Genomic DNA, 23,847 nt, shown 5'->3' with positions numbered 1-23,847 from the left:
GAGAGAGGGAGACACAGAATCGGAAACAGGCTCCAGGCTCTGAGCCATCAGCCCAGAGCCCGACGCGGGGCTCGAACTCCCGGACCGCGAGATCGTGACCTGGCTGAAGTCGGACGCTTAACCGACTGCGCCACCCAGGCGCCCCAAGAGAAATATAATTATAATTTCTGCCAACTTTTTTTAAAAGTATTTATTTATTGATTTATTTTAATATGAAATTTATTGTCAAATTGGTTTCCATACAACATCCAGTGCTCATCCCAACAGGTGCCCTCCTCAATGCCAATCACCCGCTTTCCCCTGCCTCCCACCCCACATCAACCCTTAGTTTATTCTGTTTTTAAGAGTGTCTTATGGTTTGCCTCCCTCCCTCTCTTTTTTTTTTTTTTCCTTCCCCTCTCCCATGGTCTTCTGTTAAGTTTCTCAGGATCCACATAAGAGTGAAAACGTATGGTATCTGTCTTTCTCTGTATGGCTTATTTCATTTAGCGTAACACGCTCCAGTTCCATCCACGTTGCTACAAAAGGCCATATTTCATTCCTTCTCATTGCCAAGTAGTACTCCACTGTGTATATAAACCACAATTTCTTTATCCATTCAAATAATCCAGTGAAGAAATTTGCCATCTTTCTAAAGCTCCTCAGGGCTAATTCCTGGAGACACAGCCAGAGCCAATGCAGACACTGCGACTCTTCCTCCCCTGCTCATCTATCCATACCCTCCACGGAGGAAGCCTGGACAGGGATAAGGTACAATGCAGAACAGCCTCATAGGATGGGTAGCCTTATCATAGTGGGCCACTGGGAATTACGGAAAAGTTTTATTAAGCAATTTTAGAATGGCTCTGTCTGCTAAGTTGGTCTCTCCAAAAAACACCCTGTAGAACATATACCAGAACAAGGAGCAATAGATATGTAACAGACATATTCACTGTTTTGTTTTTTTTTTTCCCCCATAACCAGATGTTTAGGTTTGATTTGTCATTGACAAAACTAGAAAGAGAGAGACTTTCAAAGGGATTGGAAGGTCCTGATGGCTTGGACCCACTGAGAAGCCTGAGTTTGGATTCTAAGATCACCAGAGTATCTGCCCATTACAGGAAAGCTCTTGGTCTACACCTTGTTCCTGAGAATGGCACAGAGCCTCACAAGCCACTCTACAGTCACTGCCATGTGTGGGTGTGGGTGCACCATGTAGCCACAGGTCCTCACAGTGTCCTGATCACACCAACTTTGCCATAAAGACTAGAAAAAAAAAATCAGTGTTCTTTTTTTTCTTCATTAAATCTTAAATAGTGAAGTCTGAGAGGCAGCAATGCTTTTGTTTACACATCTGTTCAAACAAAAGATTAAAAAAGAAATCTCCCTTTGGGTAAGGGCCAAACTCTATAAACACATAAGAAGTCATAAACTTCTTTGTCTTTCCAAAGCAGGGAATCAGGAGTACTATAAAAATATATAGCACATGTAAATACATTCATTCAAATGGCATCTGAGTGTCTAAAAGGACAAAAACTTTTAAGGGTCTTTGCACAGGTGTGAAAAAGCTCCTATCCTGAAAGTAATCATTCAAGATTTTTGCCTGGAGGTAGGAAATATTCCTGTAAATGCAGTTTTCCAATATTTAGGAAAGCCTAAGGCAACTATGAGCTACTCCTGAATTGTCTTTACTCATCCTCTGGTTGAAAGCCAGGTGGTTAGAGGACCCACCACAAATACATATTAAAGTCAAATTTTCTGCATGTTTAAAAATGACATTCAAATCTGAAAAAAAAACCCACTTAGATTCAAATCCAAAATCTTTTTGGGGGGGTTGTTATTGCCATTCTGCTTTACTCCTGGAAGAAGTAATAGTTACAATCCAGCTATATCTATGTATCTCTACCTGTATCTATATCTCTCTATATTTTTAATAGTATTTTGCTTTCTAAGTGAGTCACAACAGAACAACTTTATAATGGCTGTCCTGAGCCTAGGTTCCTTTTTTATCCACAACAGTCCATTTCTCATTATCTGATAGACGTATATATCTAACCCTGGGAGAGCAGGTGAGTATTATGGGGCATGCAGCACACACTGCAAACAGAAATAGAAAAGCCCCATCTCCTTGGGATCTGTGACCCTGAAGACACTGCCAGAACAGTCATCTGTGAGAACAGGCCAGGTGAGACAGTGGCAGTCAGAGCACTGGACTCAGCACCTTGGGCCCTAGGGTCCAGAGGAAACTGGGGAAGTTTTGTTAACTTTTGAGCCTCATTACCCTGGGGGATAATGAGTGATTTGGGGATCAGGACCTAAGGGGGTAGGAATTTGGATCAGGGACTCCCATTGGTTTCTTTCATATTTAAAATTCACAATTCTGGGGCGCCTGGGTGGTTCAGTTGGTTGAGCATCCGACTTCGGCTCAGGTCATGACCTCACTGCTCATGAGTTGGAGTCCTATGCTGGGCTCTATGCTGACAGCTCAGAGCCTGGAGGCTGCTTTGGATTCTGTGTCTCCCTCTCTCCCTCTGCCCCTCCCCTGCTTGTGTTCTCTCTTTCAAAAATAAACATTAAAAAAAACCAAAATAAAATTCACAGTTCTAGCAGTCCTTATAAGATCTTGAGAAAGTAGTAATCAGTAGGTCCTTAGCATCTTGTAGCCCTGACACAGTTTCAAATCTTTATATGTATTACTTGCATTATGGTAAAACTTTATCTAAAGACCATTTGAAGGTCCTGTATTTAATATTAATAATACCTGGTATGTGAAAAGATCACAGAAGGTGGTGCTGATGGAAAAATATTTAAAGAAAGCCTTCCTTGGCAGGCATCTGTCCCTACCTGCCTTTTCAGCAGCTGGCATTTCCCACAGGGAGCTTAGGCTCCTCCCTTGCTTCCTTCAGGCCTCTGGCTGGAGTTAAGGCTTCTAAATGTAGGCTGACAAAGCCACCAATGGTTCTCTAGCATCTTGGGAAGATCATTTCAAGCATGTCCCAAATGAGAGACATTGCAATTAGCTGTGATGTTTGATGCAGATTATTATTAATAAAGTACTGAAATTTGATTATTATTAATAATAAAGTACTGAAATTAGCAAATTAGAGTGGATTCTGTATGGCTACATCATTCTGACGTGCCTTTTTGAATCCTGTAGAAAAGGAAGTAAAGCTTTCACACAGAGAAAGGCCAATTAAAAGTATATCCCACTAGAAGTGAATTTAATGATCAGGATCCTCTCTTCCTATGGTCCAAGATGGCAGTTCTGGAACTATGGGTCTTAAAACCTCTTTACACTTTTAAAATTATTAAGGACCCCAAAGAGCTTTTGTTTGTGTGTGTTTTACCTATTAAGCATTCAAAAATATTAGTTAATCCATTAAAAATAGCAATAAGCTGGGGCACCTGGGTGGCTCAGTTGAGCGTCTGACTTCAGCTCAGGTCATGATTTCGCAGTGTGTGAGTTCGAGCCCCACATTGGGCGCTGCACTGTCAGCGCAGAGCCGGCTTCGGATCCTCTGTCCCCCTCTCTCTGCCCCTCCTCCACTTGTACTCTCCCCAAAATAAATTATTAAAAAAAATAAATAACAATAAGCCAATTACATGTTAACCTGAAAAACTCTTTTTATTTTTATTTATTTTTAAATGTTTATTTATTTTGCAAGAGTGAGCATGTGCACATGCACTTGCATGACACAAGCAGGGGAGGGGCAGAGAGAGAGGGAGAGAGAGAATCTGCACCATCAGTGTGGGGCCTGAATCAGGGTTTGATATCACGAACTGTGAGATTGTGACCTTAACCAAAATCAAGAGTTGGATGCTTAATTGACTGAGCCACCCAGGCTGCCCCTGAATAACTTTTTTAACAACAATAACAACAAAACATTTTACATTTTCCAAGCAAACAAAAAATTAACATGAATAGTGGCTATTGTTTTTATATTTTTGTAACTATCTTTAACATCTGGATTAATAAAAGACAGCTAGAGTCTCGTATCTGGCTTCTGCATTCAATCTGTTGCAACAAGGTTGTTTTGGTTGGGGTATATGAAGAAAATCAGCATCATGTAGACATGTCGTTAGAAAAGGGAAGAATATTTTAATGGCCTTTTCAGATAACTGTAAATATTTTTTGATACTATATCAAAACTCAGTTAAGGTTAGTTTCATGTAAAATCTGAAACCATATCAGTAAATTTTTACATTATTAAAATTCATTGGCATATGTTGTACTTTGGCCGGATTTTTTTCCCCAAGCATGACAGTGATATTCACTTGGTCATTTGGAAATACCAATGAACTGAGTTATGTAGATCTTTAAAATGTGACACATTCAATTACACAGCATTGGTAAGTCATATTTTTTGTTATCACCACCTATTGCATCAGGAAAAAATATGTAAGTATGGGGAATGTGTCATGGTCATGGTGGAAGATACAAGATTTTCAACATTTTAATTGAAAGCTTGAATTTATCCCTGGCAACACGTCCATGCCCACTGGTTTCCTTGAAGTACCAAACTCACTAGGTTCATTTTTAAGAAATTACCTACCAAATCCAAATAACCAGTCTGTCTGTCAGCCATTCTTTCAAGTACAAACGATGTTTTATTAAAAAAAAAAAAAAGGTGGCTAGTTCACTTTGCAGCTCAGGTGTACAAGTGCTTATGTACACTCCCTATTTTAGCAAACAGAATAGAATGAAAGATGAGTATAAAAGGTTGAGATTTGATAAAACGAGCCATTTTTATCAAGGATAAAAATCAATCAAAGATATTCATCAGACAGTCGGTTAAGCGGCCAACTTCAGCTCGGGTCATGATCTCGCAGTCCGTGAGTTCGAGCCCTGCGTCGGGCTCTGTGCTGACAGCTCAGAGCCTGGAGCCTGTTTCAGATTCTGTGTCTCCCTCTCTCTCTGACCCTCCCCCGTTCATGTTCTGTCTCTCTCTGTCTCAAAAATAAATAAATGTTAAAAAAAAAAAAAGATATTCATCAGAGAAACTAGCTTCCTTGTCCTGCAAGTATGTACAGAATCCAGAGACTACTAGGTATGATTTGGGGCCACTGAATGATTCATGATAAGCTGCCAGCAGTTTTCTCACCATTACTTTTACACCATTTGCGCAATGTCAGCAAGTGAAAAGGGCACTTCAAGTTATTCTGAGAATAGTTCGGACCTTGCAGACCCCTGAAGGAGTCTCAGATATCTTAGGGGTCCATGGACCACATTTTGGGAACTGCTCATCTACAATAAGCTGACATGCCTTCAATCAGCACATACATGATACCTCCATGCTGGAAACTCTGACCAGGATGATCGAGAGTGGATTTTGGTTTTACCCAGCTTTATGCCTACACATAGGAAAAGGCTTCCCCCCTTCTTGAGTGAAAACAGAAGGGTCTTTCTGTCTGGAATAATGATTACCAGCTCCAGGCCTGGCTCTTAGCCTTCTTCACCAGGGAATGGTTAGATATTATGCACATGTTGAAAGTTACTTGTCGGAGTATAAACTCTAACATTTCAGTCTGTTCAGGTCAGTTTAACATCTTTTGATTATTTCTCTACATGCAAGGCCTTTCATGATGTGTTCCCTCAATGCAGTCTTACTCTTCCTGATGTCCAATAGATGCTGGCTTGGTTAGGCTAATCTTCTCACTACTGCCAAACACATCATGGATATTCATTTCTGGAGCCAAATTTCCTCAGCCTTGCCTTCTGCCCAACATAGTTCTACCCATGCTTGAAGGTCCAGATTCATGAGACTTCCCTTGCGTACTTTTTTTTTCTTGCATTGTTATTTCAATTTCTCATTTGATAGCTTTATTATATAAATGGAATCTACCTTTATTTAAAATGCTATGTAATCACATACAACATACCAAGCCAAGCAGCAACAATGTTGCATGTAGGCCAAAAATCCTAATTTCACCCACCAAAGGAATACAAGACCAGGGGGCTCTCTTTGAATAGGTAGGGCCCCTATTCTATTGGAAACTATTTTGATTGCTTAGACCTTACCTATGTAACTGGAGCTATACATGCCTCTAACACAGAGAGCAACCATATATATATTTTTTCATATTGAGTCCTGAGTCATTTAGCTGACAGCCTTTCAATAAATGAATGTTGGATGAAAAAACATAACGCAAGTAAGAAAAATTTTTGGAAGACAATTTACCAAAAGCAAAAAGTTCTTCCTCTTAAGGTATTCATTACTTCACCTGGCAACAGTAAGAGATAGCCTTATATGCTGAATAAAAAGCAGGTTATGGCTTTCCAATTCCATTTTTTAAGCAGTTGCTGCTACAGTCATGAAAATTGTTTACAGATTAATTGAAAGTTGATTCTGATAGTAACTTGGCTACGAGATGAGAGTACCTTTTTATTTAAAAAAATTTTTAAAAAATTTTTTAATGTTTTATTTGTTTTTGACACAGAGAGAGAGACAGAGCATGAGCAGGGGAGGGGCAGAGAGAGAGGGAGACACAGAATCCAAAGCAGGCTCCAGGCTCTGAACTGTCAGCACAGAGCCCGACGCGGGGCTCGAACTCACAGACCATGAGATCATGACCTGGGCCGAAGTTGGACGCTCAACCGACTGAGCCACCCAGGCGCCTCAAGAGTACCTTTAAAATAAAACATCAGCTTACCAACAATCTTAACATAAAAGTGGTGAGAGCTGACTCTGGTCATGTTAAAGGGGATATTATCCTCATCAGGAAAATTGCAAAAATATCACAAATTCCAATGTTAGATTAGGGACCACAGTTCAAACATATTTATCCTGCCTAAAGCCACTCCACTGCACAAGAATTCATGTTTATATTAAAAATTAGAGTAATTCCTCACATTTTTTATTTGTAGACTCTCTTTGAGAAGGCTGTATTTAATAGCTACTAGAAATTCAATTAAAATCAGTAAGCTCTGATTGAGTATCTATGTACCAGGCACTGTTCTAGCTCCAGGGAATAAGAGAATAAGCTTCCATTCCTAACACAAATGAGTTTCACAGTCTAACCAGGAATATAATGGCAGACATTGTTGATGGCCTATCAACAGCCACTGTTACTTTCTTTGTTGTCTGAACAAAATTGGAGTTCTCTTAGAGATGTGCTCCGGGATGGTGGATTGCTCTCTCAGTTCTTGGGGTGGGGGTGCTGGGGGGTGGGTAATAAATGGAGATTAGGCAAGCTAGTCATGTTTTGCAACAAAGATTGTTCTCCTCAACAAAAGGAGACATGTATGAGAGAACCATACCTTTCTGTCTTTGGTTGATGCATTTGTATAAGAGAATGAGTTCTTGAGATGCAGTGGTCATCCTGCAACATGAGTCAAAAGGCCCAGGCACTAAATGTTGACTTACCAAGGCCAATGACGCAGAAAATGAGAAAGCCTGAATCCTTATGATGTCATTGGGCTATAGCACTAAACCTAGAAATACCCCTCAACAGGCTTGCCATTATGTGAACTAGTTAATGGCCCACTGTATAGGTCACTTTTATTAATTAATCAATTATCTTTATTGAAATATAACTGACATACAATGTTACATTAGTTTCATAGTGATTTGATATGTCTATACATTGTACTAGGCTCACCACAAGTGTAGCTACCATCTGTCACCACTATTATAATACCATTGACTGTATTCCCTATGCTGTACCTTTCAGCCCTGGGACTATTCATTCCAGAACTGGAAGCCTGTATCTCCCACTTTCCTTCACCCATTTTGCCCATCCCCCCACCCTCTCTCCTCTGGCAACTATCAGTTTGTTCTCTGTATTTATGGGTCTGTTTCTGCTTTTTGTTTATTCGTTTGTTTTGTTTTTTAGATTCCACATGTAAGTGAAGTCATATGGTGTTTGTCTTTCTCTGACTTATTTTACTTGGCATAGTGTCCTCTAGGTCCATTCATGTTGTTTGCAAATGGCAAGATCTCATTCTTTTTTTGTGGCTGAGTAAAATTCCATTGTGTGCATACACCACATCTTCTTTATTCATCTATTGATAGACACTTGTGTTGCTTCCCTATCTCTGCCACTGTAAATAATGCTACAATAAACATAAGGGTGCATCTATCTTTTTGAACTAGTGTTTTCATTTTTGGGGCGGGGGGGGGGGGGACAAATACCCAGTAGTGGAATTACTGGATCTATTTTTTAAAATTTTTTGAGGAACCTCCCTACTGTTTTCTGTAGTGGCTGTACCAGTTTGCATTCCCATCAACAGTGCACGAGGGTTCCTTTTTCTCCATGTCCTCACCAACACTTGTTGTTTCTTGTGTTTCTGATTTTAGCCATTCTGACAGGTGTGAGGTGATATCTCATTGTATTTTTTATTTTCATTTTCCTGATGATTAGTGATGTTGAGCATCTTTTCACGTGCCTGTTTGTATAGGCTAATTGTAGATGGTTATCCTATTCCTTGCAGCTGAAAGTATCCTGCAGACATATATACGGTATCACATAATACAATGGTAAGTACTATAGCAGATACACACACGTAAAAATGAAGATGAGGAAGACATTTACACTGCTTTGGAGAGGCCTTAGGGGACAGCTGTCTTTGATGATACAAGGCGGAGGAGTTCAATAAGCAGACATAGGTGAAATGGAATTTTAAGCAAAAGCAGCACAGGAACAAAGGCATGGCAGGGTAAAAGTCCACGGTGTGCCCGTAGACTGGTTCACAGTCTGAAAGCTGACCAGAAGAGTCTGTTCATCTTTACATCCCCAGTGTCTAGCACAGTGCCTGGTACAGAGTATCAATAATTTTGAATGAGTGTCTCAGAATGAGAATGAAAAAGCAGGCTAGGGCCAAATTGAGATCGGCCTTATGTGCCATGGAAAAGAAGCACGATAAGACATTTCACATAACTTTGGAAGGCAGAAACTTGAGGTCCTAAGTGATTGTTTAGATGTATTACTGCTAGATGAGGAAAGCTCACAAAGTCATAAATGGGTAGGGATATCTTTTCTGGCACTGTTACCCATGTTCTCCCTTCTTGAGTGGGTTTCCTATACCAGCACTGCAGCCAACAAATGGCACATATGGAGTGCAAATGAAGAATACCAGCATTTATGCTGCTCTGAAATGACTAAGATCTTTACATGATCTGCCAGTGTACTCTATTTAACGTCAACTTGTGGAGCTAAGACTTGAGAAGCCTTGACTTCATGGTGAAGATGGTTGTGCCTTATGTAATACTTTCACGCAGGAATTCAAGTGACCATCATTTTCTGCACTCCCACTCTGTGCTTCCTGTTGCTAGGCTGTGGTGTTTATGAAAGTGTACACAATGGTCCTAATCCTTAAGCAGCCTGTAACCTACCCAAGGAGAGAACAAACACATTTGAGGTAAGCAACACTAATATGGTGTCCACCGTGTCTACAATGATGACTGGCGCAGAGTATGGGTGTGAAGGGAACTTGGAACAGAGTGATCTCTGAAGACTGAGGCTTTATGAAGGGAAGTGGAACTTGAATTGGGTCCACCTTGAGTGGAGGATCAGACAGTAGATGATATGGATATAGAGGTGTAGACCGAGTAAATTTATTGAAGAGCATGGGTGCCAGGCAACCTGAGAATACTTCTCATTCAATAAGGAGGGACCATTTTCCCTGGCTCAATTAATATGTCCAGTGGTAGCTCTGACAACGTTTAAGTCATCTGCAGAGGATTTCCAGAAAAACCAGGAAAGTTGTTCATGGAATAGTGTAAACCACTTAAAATTCTCAAAACATAGTGATGGGTTCACTGTAACCTTACTGCAACTGAAAACATAAATTTATTCATAAGGTATCAATTATATATATATATATATATATATATATATATATATATGGTTCACTGTAACCTTACTGCAACTGAAAACATAAATTTATTCATAAGGTATCAATTATATATATATATATATATATATATATATATATATATGACACTATTTTAAATCTCTGTGGTTATCAAAAATGAGTCAGGGATATATCCTGCTATTTAGAAGTCCAGAGTTTCATTAGAAAAGAAGAAGAAGATGTGTACTTATAAAACAAATTTGGAAGTCATATTTTAGAATAACAGGCCATAGAAAGTACTATTGGGTGAAGCAGAAACAGTGTAAGAAGAAGGACATCTTAGTTCCAACTTAGGGAGAAGCTGGGTCAGGCTTTGTGGAAGAGACAACAGGATCTGAGGTAGGTTCTGAAAGGTAAAGAGATATGGAGATTTGGGGGGATGAAAAAATTAAGGCTCAAGGTTATTCCTGGTGGAGAAAAAGCATAAGAGAAAAAAGCAAAAAATTATGCCTTTGCCAAAACATCTTTGGCACAGTAGATAGTGCCAACAGTGTGACTGTTATTTCTTGAGTCCAGACAGAGCTTTAACTATCTAACAAAATATTTTTTAAAGTGAAGGATACATTCAGTCCACTTAAATTTTTTTGTTTAACTGCTAAAGTGAGGGTGATTCTTCACAAGCAAGTTATTTTGAAAAATCAGACTGATTTGTCATATTTGAAAAGTAAAATGGAGGAAAAAAAAAAAGTAAAACCACCAGAACAAAATAGAAGCCAAAGAAACTGAGGAAAAAGGCACAAGAGAAGATAGATGGATTGAAAGACTAGGGATTTAAATTGACTGACACTATTGAGCCTGAGGGAAGTCACTTACCCTCTCATTTTTAAAAATCAGTAAAATGATACTTTTGCATTAAATAGTCTCCAAGAATCCTCCAAATTCTGAAATACTATGTTTTGCTAGTCTTATAATTTTGCCTCATTCATCCTATAAAAATTCAGAATTCATATGTTTAGAAACAAGATTCTCAGATGAAAAGGCAATAGGTATTTCCATTAAGTGGCCATTCCAATTGCTAACTGGTTTTCATAGAAGGATAAAATATACGTTGAAAAGGGCTATTAAGTGCTTAAATTTCTTTAAGTCATGAGGTAAAGTCAATCAGAGTTCATGAGGTCTTATATCTCTAAGCTTTTATATTGTTAATGAGAAGGCATTATTTGAAGAAACAGTATTTTTTAACTATTTAGAATTAATATTCCAGCTATTTAAACAGAGAAATTGTTCCAAGAAGCGACATCTATCTACTGTGCAAATGGAACAATGGCCAGCTGGGAGAGTTAGAATACAACTATTTCCTGATAGGCAAAGATTATTTTTTCTCAGTTCAGTTCATTGTGAAATTAGTTAATAATTCTTTTCAAATATAATTTTTTTCTATAGAATTCTTCATGAAAAATGAGTCCTAGCTCAAGGTAGGTCCTTTGTCTATACAATTAGAGAATGCTAGATATCTTTTATGGTATTCTAACATATGCTATTATTGGTATTACTGGTACTATCAACAACAGAAATTGTATTGGGTCATTGCAGGGACTAAGAGAGGGAGTTTCACTCATCACCCTTACTGATCAGCAATAATAATAATTACAAAAAATAAAAATTTATATTTTGAGTAGTTTTAATGCCTTTATCACAAGGAGCTGAACGTGTTTTGTACACATCAGGTCAGTAGTCCCGTTTCTCTGTTAATCCTGGTAATACCACTGTGAGGAAGAACACCACATCTACTTGTAGCCATCAGCTAGGAGGGAAGTAGGTGTGCATGTTTAAAGGTAACAGCAGATTCTCCTTGCTCTGACTAGGTAACAGGTGTTCTTCACAAATGATACACTATCTTTCTGAATCAATCCTAGTTCCAAAGAATCAAACTTGTCATGCCAACACTAGTTACATAATTTCATACATATACACACAAAATTTAAACACTCTTGATCTCTCCTAAGATTACGTGAAGGAATAACTTTCTAATATAAATACCATAAAATTAACATCTAGCTACAGAAAGAAAAATGATGAAACCATGAAAAATCCCACCCAGTAAGAGTTAATTCCGTTACATGCTGAAACCATAAACCTTCCTTACTCAACTACTTCATAAACCAGTCATTTGTGAACGATTACTTTAAACCATCATGCCATTCAGTATCCTGAAAAATAGGATAATGGAATGCTATATCTCCCCAAAGTCTGCTTCATTGTAAACAGTCCATCCCTCCTTGCTGACTCCAAAAGCTGTATAAACATACTGCAATCAAATCCACCATAGCTCATAGAGAGCCTTTCTTTAAGTAATCTACAAAATGCCAACCTAATACAAATACAAGAAAGAGGAGTTCTTACTAACACGACATTTTGTATTTACAGTATTCTGAACAGTGCTTAAACCTGCACGGGTTATAAAAGGCACCCTTCCCCACGCTCCCCCCCTCCGGCCTGGGCCGACAGCATGCGTAGGCCTCTCGTTTACACCACACTGCAATAACATAAAGAAGGGTTTACTATTAATCCACGTTTTACTACAAAGCGACCCGTTATTTCTCTGTCAAACACTGGCAAGAGTGCCAAGTGTCTGTCATCCAATTCAGGGGATTAAGTCTTCTTTTATAGTCTGATACTTGTACCAATTTATAAAAATACAGATATAGTTTCTTAGAGGTGGTCACAGTCTATATTTTGGCTTGGATTCAGGCAGCAGAGGTTGACCATGACAGCTGGCAGGAAACTGAGTGAGAATACATCCTCCCCCTCTCAGTCACCAGGTCTCAGTTGCCATAGTGATTAATCCTTAATTGAATGCTGTCTTTGTACATTTCTTTTCAGAAAACTTTAAGTATACTTAAGTTGAAAACATGCAGTTGACTGAAAAAATGAGGCAGCACATCACAAACAGGTATAGCTAAATTCTGTGACATACTTCCACATATTAAAGGAACAAATTAGCTCTAATAAAGGTATTATCAGTTCTTTCAAATGCTTAAAGCGTTTCTTTCTGGTCTGAGGTTAGACCTAAATCATACAGGTTTTCCCTCTTGTTACCAGACATTTCATCTTTTAAAATAAGCTGTCTTCAGACATGGTTCTAAAATATCTAAGTACAATTTAAGGCAAAACGAGTTCTTATCTTACATAGTTTGCATTACTCAATAACAAAGGTATGATCAGAAATTTATTATAGGGGAGACAGGTTTTCATTCAAGACATCTATAAAATATGTTACATAAATAGAAATTAATTTATAAAAGTATAAACTATAAGAAAGTGAAGGCAACATGGAAAAGACTGTGTATTTTAGGCCTCTTCTTAATATATGGTTGAACTTGAAAAGCAGGTTCAGAGCTCTTGTCATTTTGGCTATCAATAATTATATCAAAAGGACTGAGAAACTCTGAAGACCACAGGAGTTTATCAAGGATTGTGGTATACACTACTTCTCTTTTGTAACTTTTCCATTTAGTATATTTCTTTGCAATTTAGTTAAAAGCCCTTACTTGGATTCAACTACAGTATTCCTTGGAAAGTGAAACATCTGCATATTGTGACCACTTGCTAATCACGTATTACCTTCATACAAAGAAATAGGATTTGTTTTCTTTTTCTTAGGAAACGAGACAACATATCTGCCTCTGGCTGCAGACACACACACAGACACACACAGACCACACACACGCACACGCACACGCACGCGCGCGCACGCACACACACACACACACACACACACACACACACACAGTCTTTTCAAACACAAACAAAGGTCTCTAATAAAACTTTGGTGACAGACAAGAAGCACTCAGAAGAATTCTCAGTAATAAAGGTTCTGGATGTGAGCTCTAAGATGAAAGATACTGTACTGTAGGTGGGAGGTCTGGGGATTTCTGGAGACTTTAGAAGCAAGAGGTTTGCAGATAATTTCTGACACCATTGCTTTTACCTTGTTTGTTTCCCTTTACCTTATTCTCTTTTCCTTCCTTAACCATTTTTAATTTTTTTTCAAAATTGCAAATTCACTGTTGCCACCCACCACACACTACAAGCTGCAAAACCTCTCAGGGAGTGACACCCAAATCTCTAATCGAAGATGATGGTATGTTTCACTGACTTACTCATTAAAGGCGCTGAAGTAATTTTGACCAGATACGATGAAATCAGTGAATGTGAACATTTTTTTTTGTAAAAATTCTGAGATGGCTTTGAAATGTTGTCAATATCTCATATATGTAAAATAATGTATTTTTTAAAAAGTATCTTCAGAAATCCTTAATTTAACTATCTTTATAAGTAGTTTTAGTAAAGAGAAAAATGATACTATCATTGTTCCATTTCCCCGACATTACTGAGGTAGTCTTTAGTTTCCAGAAGACTTATAATGAGGAGAACCAAGAATATTATGTACAGAGATTAATGCAAAAGGATTAGTCTGATGGCAGAGTGATGTCTCACTCATTTGAATGTCTGTCAGCAGCTATGGCAATATCTTGAATTAAAAGCAGTCACTTCAATTGAAGAATCAAAACAGAAAATAATCTATCAGCTTTAAATAGAAAAGTTACTATTATCTTCAATTCTAACACAGAATATCTAAAATAAACTAATATAAAGTAATGAGTGGCTATTTTCATAAGCAAAAACTCAGTAGTCACATACAAAATTATGAAAGATATTCTACCAGGAATATTCTTGTTTTTCTTTTTTTTATTTAAAAAACTTTTTTAATGCTTATTTATTTTTGAGACAGAGAGAGAGAGAGAGAGAGAGAGAGAGAGAGAGAGAGAGAGAGGAGGCGGGGAGGGAGGGAGAGAGAAGGGCAGAGAGAGAGGGAGACACTGAGTCCAAAGCAGGCTCAGGCTCTGAGCTGTCAGCACAGAGCCCAATGCGGGGCTCAAACTCATGAGCTGTGAGATCATGACCTGAATCAAAGTCAGATGCTTACCCAACTGAGCCACCCAGGTGCCCTTCTTGTTTTCCTTTTAAAGGGAGTCCAAAGCCCCAGATCTGCTAATATCACCCATTTTTAAAATTTATAATTAAATATGGCTGCATACAACTATTTATGGATTATTTTTCCTCATTAAGCCCCATCTTCCAGGAGAATTAGAGACCTGACATTAGTCTTATCCAGTGGTAATAATAACAATACTTATTATTCATTGAGTGCTTACTTTGTGTCAGGTACTGTTCAGAGCATTTTTACCTCAGTCTTTGCAACTTTTTGAGGTAATAAGTATAATTATTTGTATTTTAAACACAAAGAAAATGAAGCACAGAGAAAGTAAGTCCCTTTCTCATGGTCACACAGGAAGTATGCGAGAGAGCTGGAATTTAAACTCTGACATTCTGAGTAGAGTGCATGCCATAGGCTAACTGTAGCTATCAAAATTCCTCCTGCCCCCAGAAGAGTACAGAGTTCAACAAACTGAAAAGGAAACTCATTATGTGAGATCTTTATTACAAATTAAACTAAATGAGGAAAGTATGAGATATATCTCCAGGGGTTGTAGTTTTATGTAAAAAATACAGTAGGTTTAGTTTTTGAGGTTGGTGAAAAACTAAGAACATCATAAATATGTATGAGCACCATCTATTTTGAAAACTCTGATTTTCTTATAATAAGTAAGATTTTTCTTTTTGAATGCTAAGTTTACATACTGTCCCCAGGTGATTTTTGCATATAGGTAATACATTACAACTTTCAAGAAAGTACAGCCATATTATTAACCTGATGTATTAAACAGTAGAGGTAAAATCTGAGGGACTCAATCTTATTCTGTTGGAATTTTACTGTATCAAGTATTGATTTAAAGAAGTTGGCCACTGTAATCAGTGTGTTTGTACAGACTGTTCTTGGCCTGCTAGCATTGGTGGCATGGGATTGGACCTCCTGCTTAGTGGCTTTAAAACTTCCCTGAATATTTTACACCCACTATGATTTAGTCACTAAACAACACATTTCTTCATACTCCCTTCTTCAGGTTTACTAAGTTGGTCTGTGTGTGATGGGGAGACATACAGCCTCAAAGGGCATATTAGAAATCCTAGAGGATGAATATTACAACTTGTTTCTCAGTAAGAAATGTGCCGCACTCTGAAAATCACTGTGAAGAGACAAAGTTCCTGATGAGATTGTGCTGTCGCCCTCAAGAATTTGGGGGCTAAAAAAGATTCAGAACTACTGGTATTAAAGGCAAAGCATATTTCTAGCATTTTCATTTTTATAACTTTCCTGAAGAAGTTTCCAAAGGGATATTTTATTGCTTATATATGTAGGGGGTTGCTTCTCAGGTCCATTGTGGGAAGAACCATATGAGGCTGCAAATTTCTTCTCTGAGAAATATGTAAATAAACTAACAACCAATATCCAATTAAATTATTTCATTGACATCTACTATAGGGGTTTGCCAAATTATGTGACATTTTCACATTAAAATTTGTTTGGATAAGGGCATGATTTAAAAAAAAAAAAAAAGGTATGGTTGAAAAAAAAAAAAGCCCTAATAAAAAATCGGTTGTCTATTTAAGAAATTCTGCTGGCTCTAATACAGCCAATTTCTGGCAAACACAGCATATTGCTGATTAGTTTTTTCAGATAGTTCCTACAAGATAGGCAAAGTAGAGAAATGTTCTCTACAGTGTTGGTTGAGAAATGGTATCTAGATGAAATGAGAATATAAAAAAGCAGCACACTTGGGTCATGAAACTATACCTTCATGCATTGCATTGTCCCTTTGGATTACAATAAAAAATGCTAAAAGCACGGTCTTCCAAAATCTGTTATTTACATTTACTCCAAGCATATTATAAGACAACTGGCTGTTCACTAGATCATTCAATGTCCTCATTTAAAATTCCAGGTGACAAATTTCCTCAAATTAAGTGCTTGGAAGAGTTTTCCTCCTCCCTAGAAGAGCTAGCTTTTTTATCCCCCCCTTTTTCTTAAGGACAACCATTTAGCTCAGTGTTTCCCAGCAGGGTGTTATGGCATTTTGAGCAGAACAATTCTTGGCATGTGGGATGGCCCTTCCCACTCCCCCACCCACAACAGCCATTTAGTATCCCTGGCCTTCAGATATTAATGCCAGTCGGGCACTCAGTCACTGTGGCCACCCAAAGTGCCCACACACATTTCCAAATGCAGTAGTTGAGAAAACACTAAATGGTTTACTTCCTTTGTTTTGTCTACCAAGAAACTCGATCAAATTTGTCATTAAAAAAAAAATATCTAGGTAAGAACACTATGTCTTATATATCTGCATTCTAACTTTCTTTTAGTCCTGAACTTCCAGTTTAATTTGTATTTTCCTTGGTTCTGAATTTCATTTTGTATTCTGATTTTATTATTAAGACAATCCAAATTCTTTGTGGAACCAGAGGAGGAACAAATAAATAAAGACAGCTTGACAGTTCAGAGGCATTCCCCCCTACCCCTTCATTCTTCAAAGTAGAACTAACTAGAAACAAAGTATGTATCCTTGTTACATACAGTACCCACTTTTAACTCCTACAGGTAAAGTGGTAGAAAAACTAATCCTCAGATACTCAGCTTAGAAATAAAGAACAGCAAGCCAAAGAGAAAAAAATATTTTTCAGACATTTGATGAAAGTGACTATGTGTAAATGAAATACATTTATGTAAAGCCTTATTTTTATATAACAGCAATTTTAAATGAGAAAATCATATAGAAAGTATTTATTACTTTTAACATTATATGAATCCTTTTGCTAAAAATACAAATTCTGTATGCAGCTAGTTCTTCCATGTGTGTCTTTATGTAGGGTGAAACACTTTGAAGGGCATCTAATTATACACTTTTCTTTTTCCGTATGAGCAGAAGTGGTTTTGGTTCTGATTTAACTGCATGATCCCCTCAGATTTCTCAGTTTTTAGCAGTCTTTTATTGGGGGGATAATTCAACATTACTAGGCATTTAGATATAGATTTGCCTTTTATTATTTATTTAAAAACATTTTTTAAATGTTTATTTATTTTGAGGCAGAGTGCAAGCAGGGGAGGGGCAGAGAGAGAGGAAGACACAGAATCCAACGGAGGCTCCAGGCTCTGAGCTGTCAGCACAGCACTCAACGTGGGACTTGAACCCACGAACTGCAAGATCATGACCTGAGCCAAAGTTGGATGTTTGACCAACTGAGCCACCCAGGCACCCCTAGATTTGCCTTTTAATATAAAACATAATTTAGTGACTACAGTGCTCCCAAATGGTGTTCTGTTTTTCATACTTATTTGTATGTCACTTATAGTCTAAGTAACTACTTTCGAGGGAGTATTTAGAGAAGATCCTATGAAGTAACTTCTATGAAGATGAGATTAAATACTAAAGATGTCTGTACCCTATGTTCTCTTACCTTAGAAGTGCAAACGGCTATGTTAGCAGGAAGCTGGGAAAACTGCTTCAATTCAAAGACATCACGTGCTGCCCATCGGCTCATGTGATTTTCAGCTTTGCTTGATCCAATCACATTCTGGTTTGAGTGAATATAAGCCACTTCCTGAACGCCATCTAGGAGGTAATTGATGTTTATTAAGTGATGTCTCGTTGTGAAGCAGTATGGTTGCGCATATATTTTAAAAATTATCAGCAATACCACTAAAAAGAGGTTATGCTTTATTTTTTATCCTCAAGAAAAACACTGAATCAGTATGTTAACATCACAATATTCTTTAAAAAAAAAAATTGAAAAGAGAAAGAGTCCTAATATATTGGTCTAGGTTATCTTAGAAATGACTTTTCATTCTCATCTATATGAGAACTTCTGAGATTAGGTAAAAATCTTTTGATTTAAACCTGAAATAAGGGGTTTTGGTGAAGAGAAAAGTCATGGTGAAGGGTCGTCTCTATGGATTTGTTGTTTCTGTTGCTTTAAAAATTCTTTTACTAATTTAAACAGCAGTCTAGCCTCATCTATCTAGCAATGGAGTGGAAGAGTGAGGTTTGTGACCAGGGAGTTTCATTTGGTTGGCTTTGTTCAGTTTTACTCTTTGTATTCTGTCTTTTTTGTACATATGCCCAGAGAATGTCAAGATTGGGAGCTTTTTAGGGAATGAAAAAAATTAACTGACAGCTTTTATCTGAAAGAAGTTTAAAAAATGGCTACAGTTTTTATTGCTTTGCTTCTAGGTACCTATAACTTACTTTTAAATTGTGGTCCTAAAAAAGAAGGCTAGAACTGAGGTCTGTAAAGGCTCCTACAAACATCCCTGGCAATGAACCTCAGTTTTGACCTTCAACACTTGTGCTGTTTCAGTCTTGAACCTCTCTCAACCCAAATTGGCAATCACAAGAAAACAAGATGTTGTTAAATAAGGTAGCTAAAAGGGCAACTAAGATAAAATTCTCCCTAAATTTCAAAACATCAGGTAGCGTGTATGGCAACAATTTAAAACCTCCAGAAGGATTCAAGGATTCTTCTGGTAGAACATTTACTCCGATTTCTTAATTTTGATGACATGTTTTATGCATTATTCAAAATAGCATTAGTTCCACACTACTGACATCTTTTACACAGTAAAAAACAAAAACAAAACTCAGTTGATCTTTTACAGAACGGTTTCTGCAATAATTCCTCAAACCTAAATCTAATTCATAGCACACACACCAAAGGACAGTCCAGTACTTAGTTACAAGGGTACCAAAAAATATATCAAATCGAACTTTTGAATAACCACAAAAGAAAGCTTGCTTTGTAAATAAGTCAAATACTTATGATTAAAGTTTTTACATCAAACTATCCTTGCTTATATATCAGCTTGTTTCACATAGTGTTTTTGGGAATGAGTCAGATACTTTCAAAAGCAGCGTTAACTCTTAAAATGACTAAACAGGTTCTCAGCAGATGGTGGTGGCAGGGGACACAGTTTTTCAATCTCTCTGAATCCCTACATAGAATGGACAGCAATGAGTCAGCAAAACAAAAGGCCATGCACAACACATACAACGAACTAAGATGACAAGATAACCCCCTATAGTTTGCCCTAAAATACAAATAGATGGGGACAATCCACCAATAGTACACCGTGCACAGCATCAGGGTGTGTGTGAAGGAAGCAACAGGGTGGCGTGTGATGAATTTGAAAATAGGAGAGCCTAGAACACCCAGCAGGTGTTCCCCGGAAAGCACAGTGAGCCACTTACTGTGAGTAGCTGAATCTGGGTTTTCCATTCTTTAAAGCTGAGTGGGTACAGGGGGCTTATGAAAAGAAGGCCTGAGAGAATGAAGCAAACTCACTCTGAGGAACCCCCAAACTGACCCACCAGGGCTCCCAGGTCAGGCCCACACAATGAAGAAAACTGCTGAGAGGGAGTCAAAATGTGCAGGGCAGGAAGATCAGGAAGGGGGGAAAGAGAAGGCCTAGAGCGGAGCAGTGGGCAGGGATAGAGGCAGGAAATCCCACCACGGTTTTGAGCACTGCACAAAAAACCAGTTATGGATCTTTGTGAAATTGGAAAAGATTTCCTAAATTCTGCCTCACTTAAAAAACTCAAGGAAAATAATGCCTATGAAAATGAGCAAGAGGGTCAAATATCATAAAAATTATTACAAGAGAAAAAAGAATAAGCAGCAGAATGAAAACATGCCAGAAACATGTGTTCACAAAGCAGATTAAAATTGTAATTTCAAAACAGGTAACAGACATTAAGAAAATGGTAAAACACAGGAACCAACAACATTAAGTCATAATTAGAATAACTCAGAAATGGGTGACAGGACTCAGGAAAAATTTAGAAGTTAAAAAAAATTCAGAAATGAAGACAACTAGAAGGAACACAGAGGAAATTAACACAACTACTGCTTTCAGAGAATGGAAGGGTATTTTTAAAAAGCAGAAAGAAACAAAAAAAAGAAAAGAAAAAGGGCTTGAGATAATGTGACAAATACTGAAAACAGGTAAAGAAAGTTGAATATTTGAATACCAGGCGTCTCTGAAGCAAAAGGCCAAAGCAAAGGAATAGAAAAAGTAAGTAAAAATACTAGTACAAGAAAGATTTCCTGATATAAAACCCGAGTTGAAACTACATTATGACAATCTTGACCCAAGAATAACCAACAGTGCCAGGGTCTGAATGTCTTTAGGAGATAATTAGGTCATGAAGGTGGAGCCCTGATGAATGGGACTAGTGCCCTTGCAAATAGAGACATAAGAGAGGTGAGTTCTGTCTCCACTAGGTGAGGACACAGCAGCCTTCTTTAGACCAGGATGAGGGCCCTCACCAAGAACCTGACCATGCTGGCATCCAGATCTTGGACTTCCAGCCTCCAGAACTATGAGAAATAAATGCTTAAGCCCCCCAGCCTGTAGTAGTTTGTTATAGCAACTTGAACAAAGATAAACATTCAAGCACAATCTGGTAAATTTACTAGGCAAGAATGAAAAGAAAAAAATTCTTTGGATATCAAGGGGGAAGAAAAATGACGTGATAGGAAACTTCATGGCAAAAGAAAATGAAGCCTCATGTTAAAATACTTCAGAAAAAGAAAGTGTGAGTCAACGATTTCATATCTGGCAAAAATGACTTTTAAGTATAAAAGGGCATAAATAGTTATCAACAGGAATCTCAGGGAATATTATTCTCATGAGCACTTCCTGAGGGAGGTACTAGAAAATAAGCTTCTGACGAAATTGACAGGAGAGACACTGACAGAAGGACTGAAGAGGAGCACTAAATTTATAGTTACCTACAGGTCAAAAGTAAATGAAGTCTGGTGGGGGGATGGGGACGGTGATTCAGATGGGGCACATGGAGGGAGTCCTGGGGTGGATGACAAAGTTCTCCATCTTGACCTAGGTGGTCTTCCCTTTATCCTGCCACCCCCCATGTCCTCATTTGCACCTCAGTGTAGCATCTTGATTATAGAGCTGTTTTACAAGCTAATTTAAGAAACTTTCCCAGAACTATTTGATTACACAAAACAAATATGTAACATAAAGTTTTCAAAATGTCTATAGTTACCTAAAAATTTATCCATTGATTCATACATTTGCTCTTGATTGACAACTCTCTCATTTGAAAATTGCATTGATTGTTTTGGCATAAAAGTGCTATTTTTCTTATGGGTAGGTAATTTTGAAGAGAAACCGACCCTATCTTTTAGAGTTTTTCGTGTATGGCTCTGTTTAAAGAAACTGATGTGGCGAACAGTTAAATCATCATCTGAGGATGAAAAATCATCGATAGCCTGAGAGCTACAATCCCCATCTGCTGCATACAGTTGATTTGTTTTCTTCATGGTTTTAGGACAAGTGTGAAGCTCCTTTTTATCTTCCTTTTTTCTCTTAAACCTCAAAGAACTAGTAGGTCTTTGCTTTCTTGCTCTTGACTCAGAGAAAATTTCAATGTCATCAGACTCGTCACTAATATCACTACTGCCTTTTCTTCTCATAATAGATTTCAGGGTCACATTCTCAGGGTTTAATTGTTTTGAAATTAGGCTATTTCCTTTGACATCAGTCTTTCTATCATCCCCATTATTTCTTATTTCAACAGGTTGTTCTGTTTCAGAACCTTCAGATCCATCCACGAGTGGCTTAAACTTTACACCATTCTTGGGGCATCTCTGAGTTGTATACTGTGTGGGAAAGATGACATCACTATCTTCTGATTCTGTGACGTTCTGTAAAATGTGATGGTGGTCAGCTGTATTTTTTAAATTGTTGCCATCATCAGACTCAGAAGAAATATTTTGTTCTAAAATGTTCTGACTTTTATCAAAGATATATTTTTCATTTGGATTTAGGACGTTAGCTAACCTCTGATGTTTTGAAGTACCAAGAGAGTCACAACTTTGCTGATAACTAACGTCTTTGGCTTCTGTTGAAAGACATATGGGCTGTTCATCAGGACTTTCATCATCAGAGGCAATATTTCCATCACTTTCCTCAACTGTATTACATTTTGTTTCAAACAACTTAGAGAAACCACACTGGAGTAAGGTAAGCTGTCCAGGAGGACCTGAAGCTTTGCTTGAGTCAGAGGCTTTCTTTTTAGCAGTCTTTATTCTTGAGCTTCCCACTGATTCATCATCACTAAAATCACTGCAGAGATTACATGCTTCTTCTGTCGGCAACTCTGCAGGCTGCTCCAGACCTCTGTGTTCTTGACAGTCAGGGTCTGTAGGCTATAAAAGAAGCAGTCACAAAAACGTTAGAAAATGCCCAGATAATATCAAATCTATCATACTGCAAGGGAATGAAATTTGGATGGAAGATAACTTATGTACTAATATACCACTTGGTATTTTTTAAAAGTACAACATTTAATAAACAAATATAAAGGATTTAATATTACAGTCTGGTACACTCTTTTTTCAAGGTGAATAACTTTCCAAAATAAAAGTTTAGAATATGACATAATCAAGTTATCTATAAGGAAAAAACAGAACAGAGCAGTCAGCTTCTAAGATGCAGGGACTGATTCTGGTCTCAAAAGTAAGAAGTACACAACTCATTGTTTTCCATGGTCCAGCACATACTTCCAACCACGTTTTAAGAAAAAAATAAATTTTCAGGCATTAACAAAGTAAAGAATTCACAACTGGAAAATGGTTCTAATAGATTAAAAATAAGATCTGATAGGATCCTGCCCATCAGAAATAAAGAAAATATTTTAGATATTTTGAAGTAAAATTTGCTACAAATTTAAATCCAGTATTTATTATTTTTACATCAATTGGAGCTAAATACATCCTTCACTTTCTTAAAGCTGAGGCTTTATTAGTAAACAATTTGGAGAAACTATTATCCAGTAATTACTCCTTTTTAGAAATCCAGTAATACATTTGATGTTTGTATATTTCTATAAAGTTAGAAAAACATTCACCGATATTCCAAATCACTAAGCTGGTATGAATTTACACTTAAATTCCTAAATGCAAGAAAAACCCAGCAACAACATAAACAAAATAAGAAAAAACCTTCTACATGTACATTCTTTACTTCTGAAGAGGTCTTATGATGATAATATAGAGTTTGTAGTATGTGAGATGACAAACTACCAGAAAGATCA

At 37.6% G+C, this 23,847-nt stretch overlaps 1 protein-coding gene across 2 annotated transcripts in view; it reads right to left on the bottom strand.

Moving 5' to 3' along the window:
• The window catches only part of ERCC6L2 (ERCC excision repair 6 like 2), a 134,435-nt gene that overhangs the window by 15,400 nt on the left and 95,188 nt on the right, over positions 1–23,847 (bottom strand). The window contains exons 16-18 of one of the 2 annotated variants that reach the window (XM_043566817.1): positions 21,796–22,960; positions 18,191–18,345; positions 11,481–11,576 (exon numbers count right to left, since the gene is read on the bottom strand). In XM_043566817.1, the coding sequence (XP_043422752.1) occupies positions 11,496–11,576; positions 18,191–18,345; positions 21,796–22,960 (1,401 nt within the window). In that variant the 3' untranslated portion in view covers positions 11,481–11,495. Of the gene's footprint in view, positions 1–11,480; positions 11,577–18,190; positions 18,346–21,795; positions 22,961–23,847 lie in introns of those variants that run through there. The other variant, XM_043566816.1, reaches the window with a different exon arrangement.

The sequence above is a fragment of the Prionailurus bengalensis genome, chromosome D4, assembly GCF_016509475.1.
Source record: "Prionailurus bengalensis isolate Pbe53 chromosome D4, Fcat_Pben_1.1_paternal_pri, whole genome shotgun sequence".
NCBI lineage: Eukaryota > Metazoa > Chordata > Mammalia > Carnivora > Felidae > Prionailurus > Prionailurus bengalensis.
This window is presented reverse-complemented; position numbering and strand designations above follow the sequence as displayed.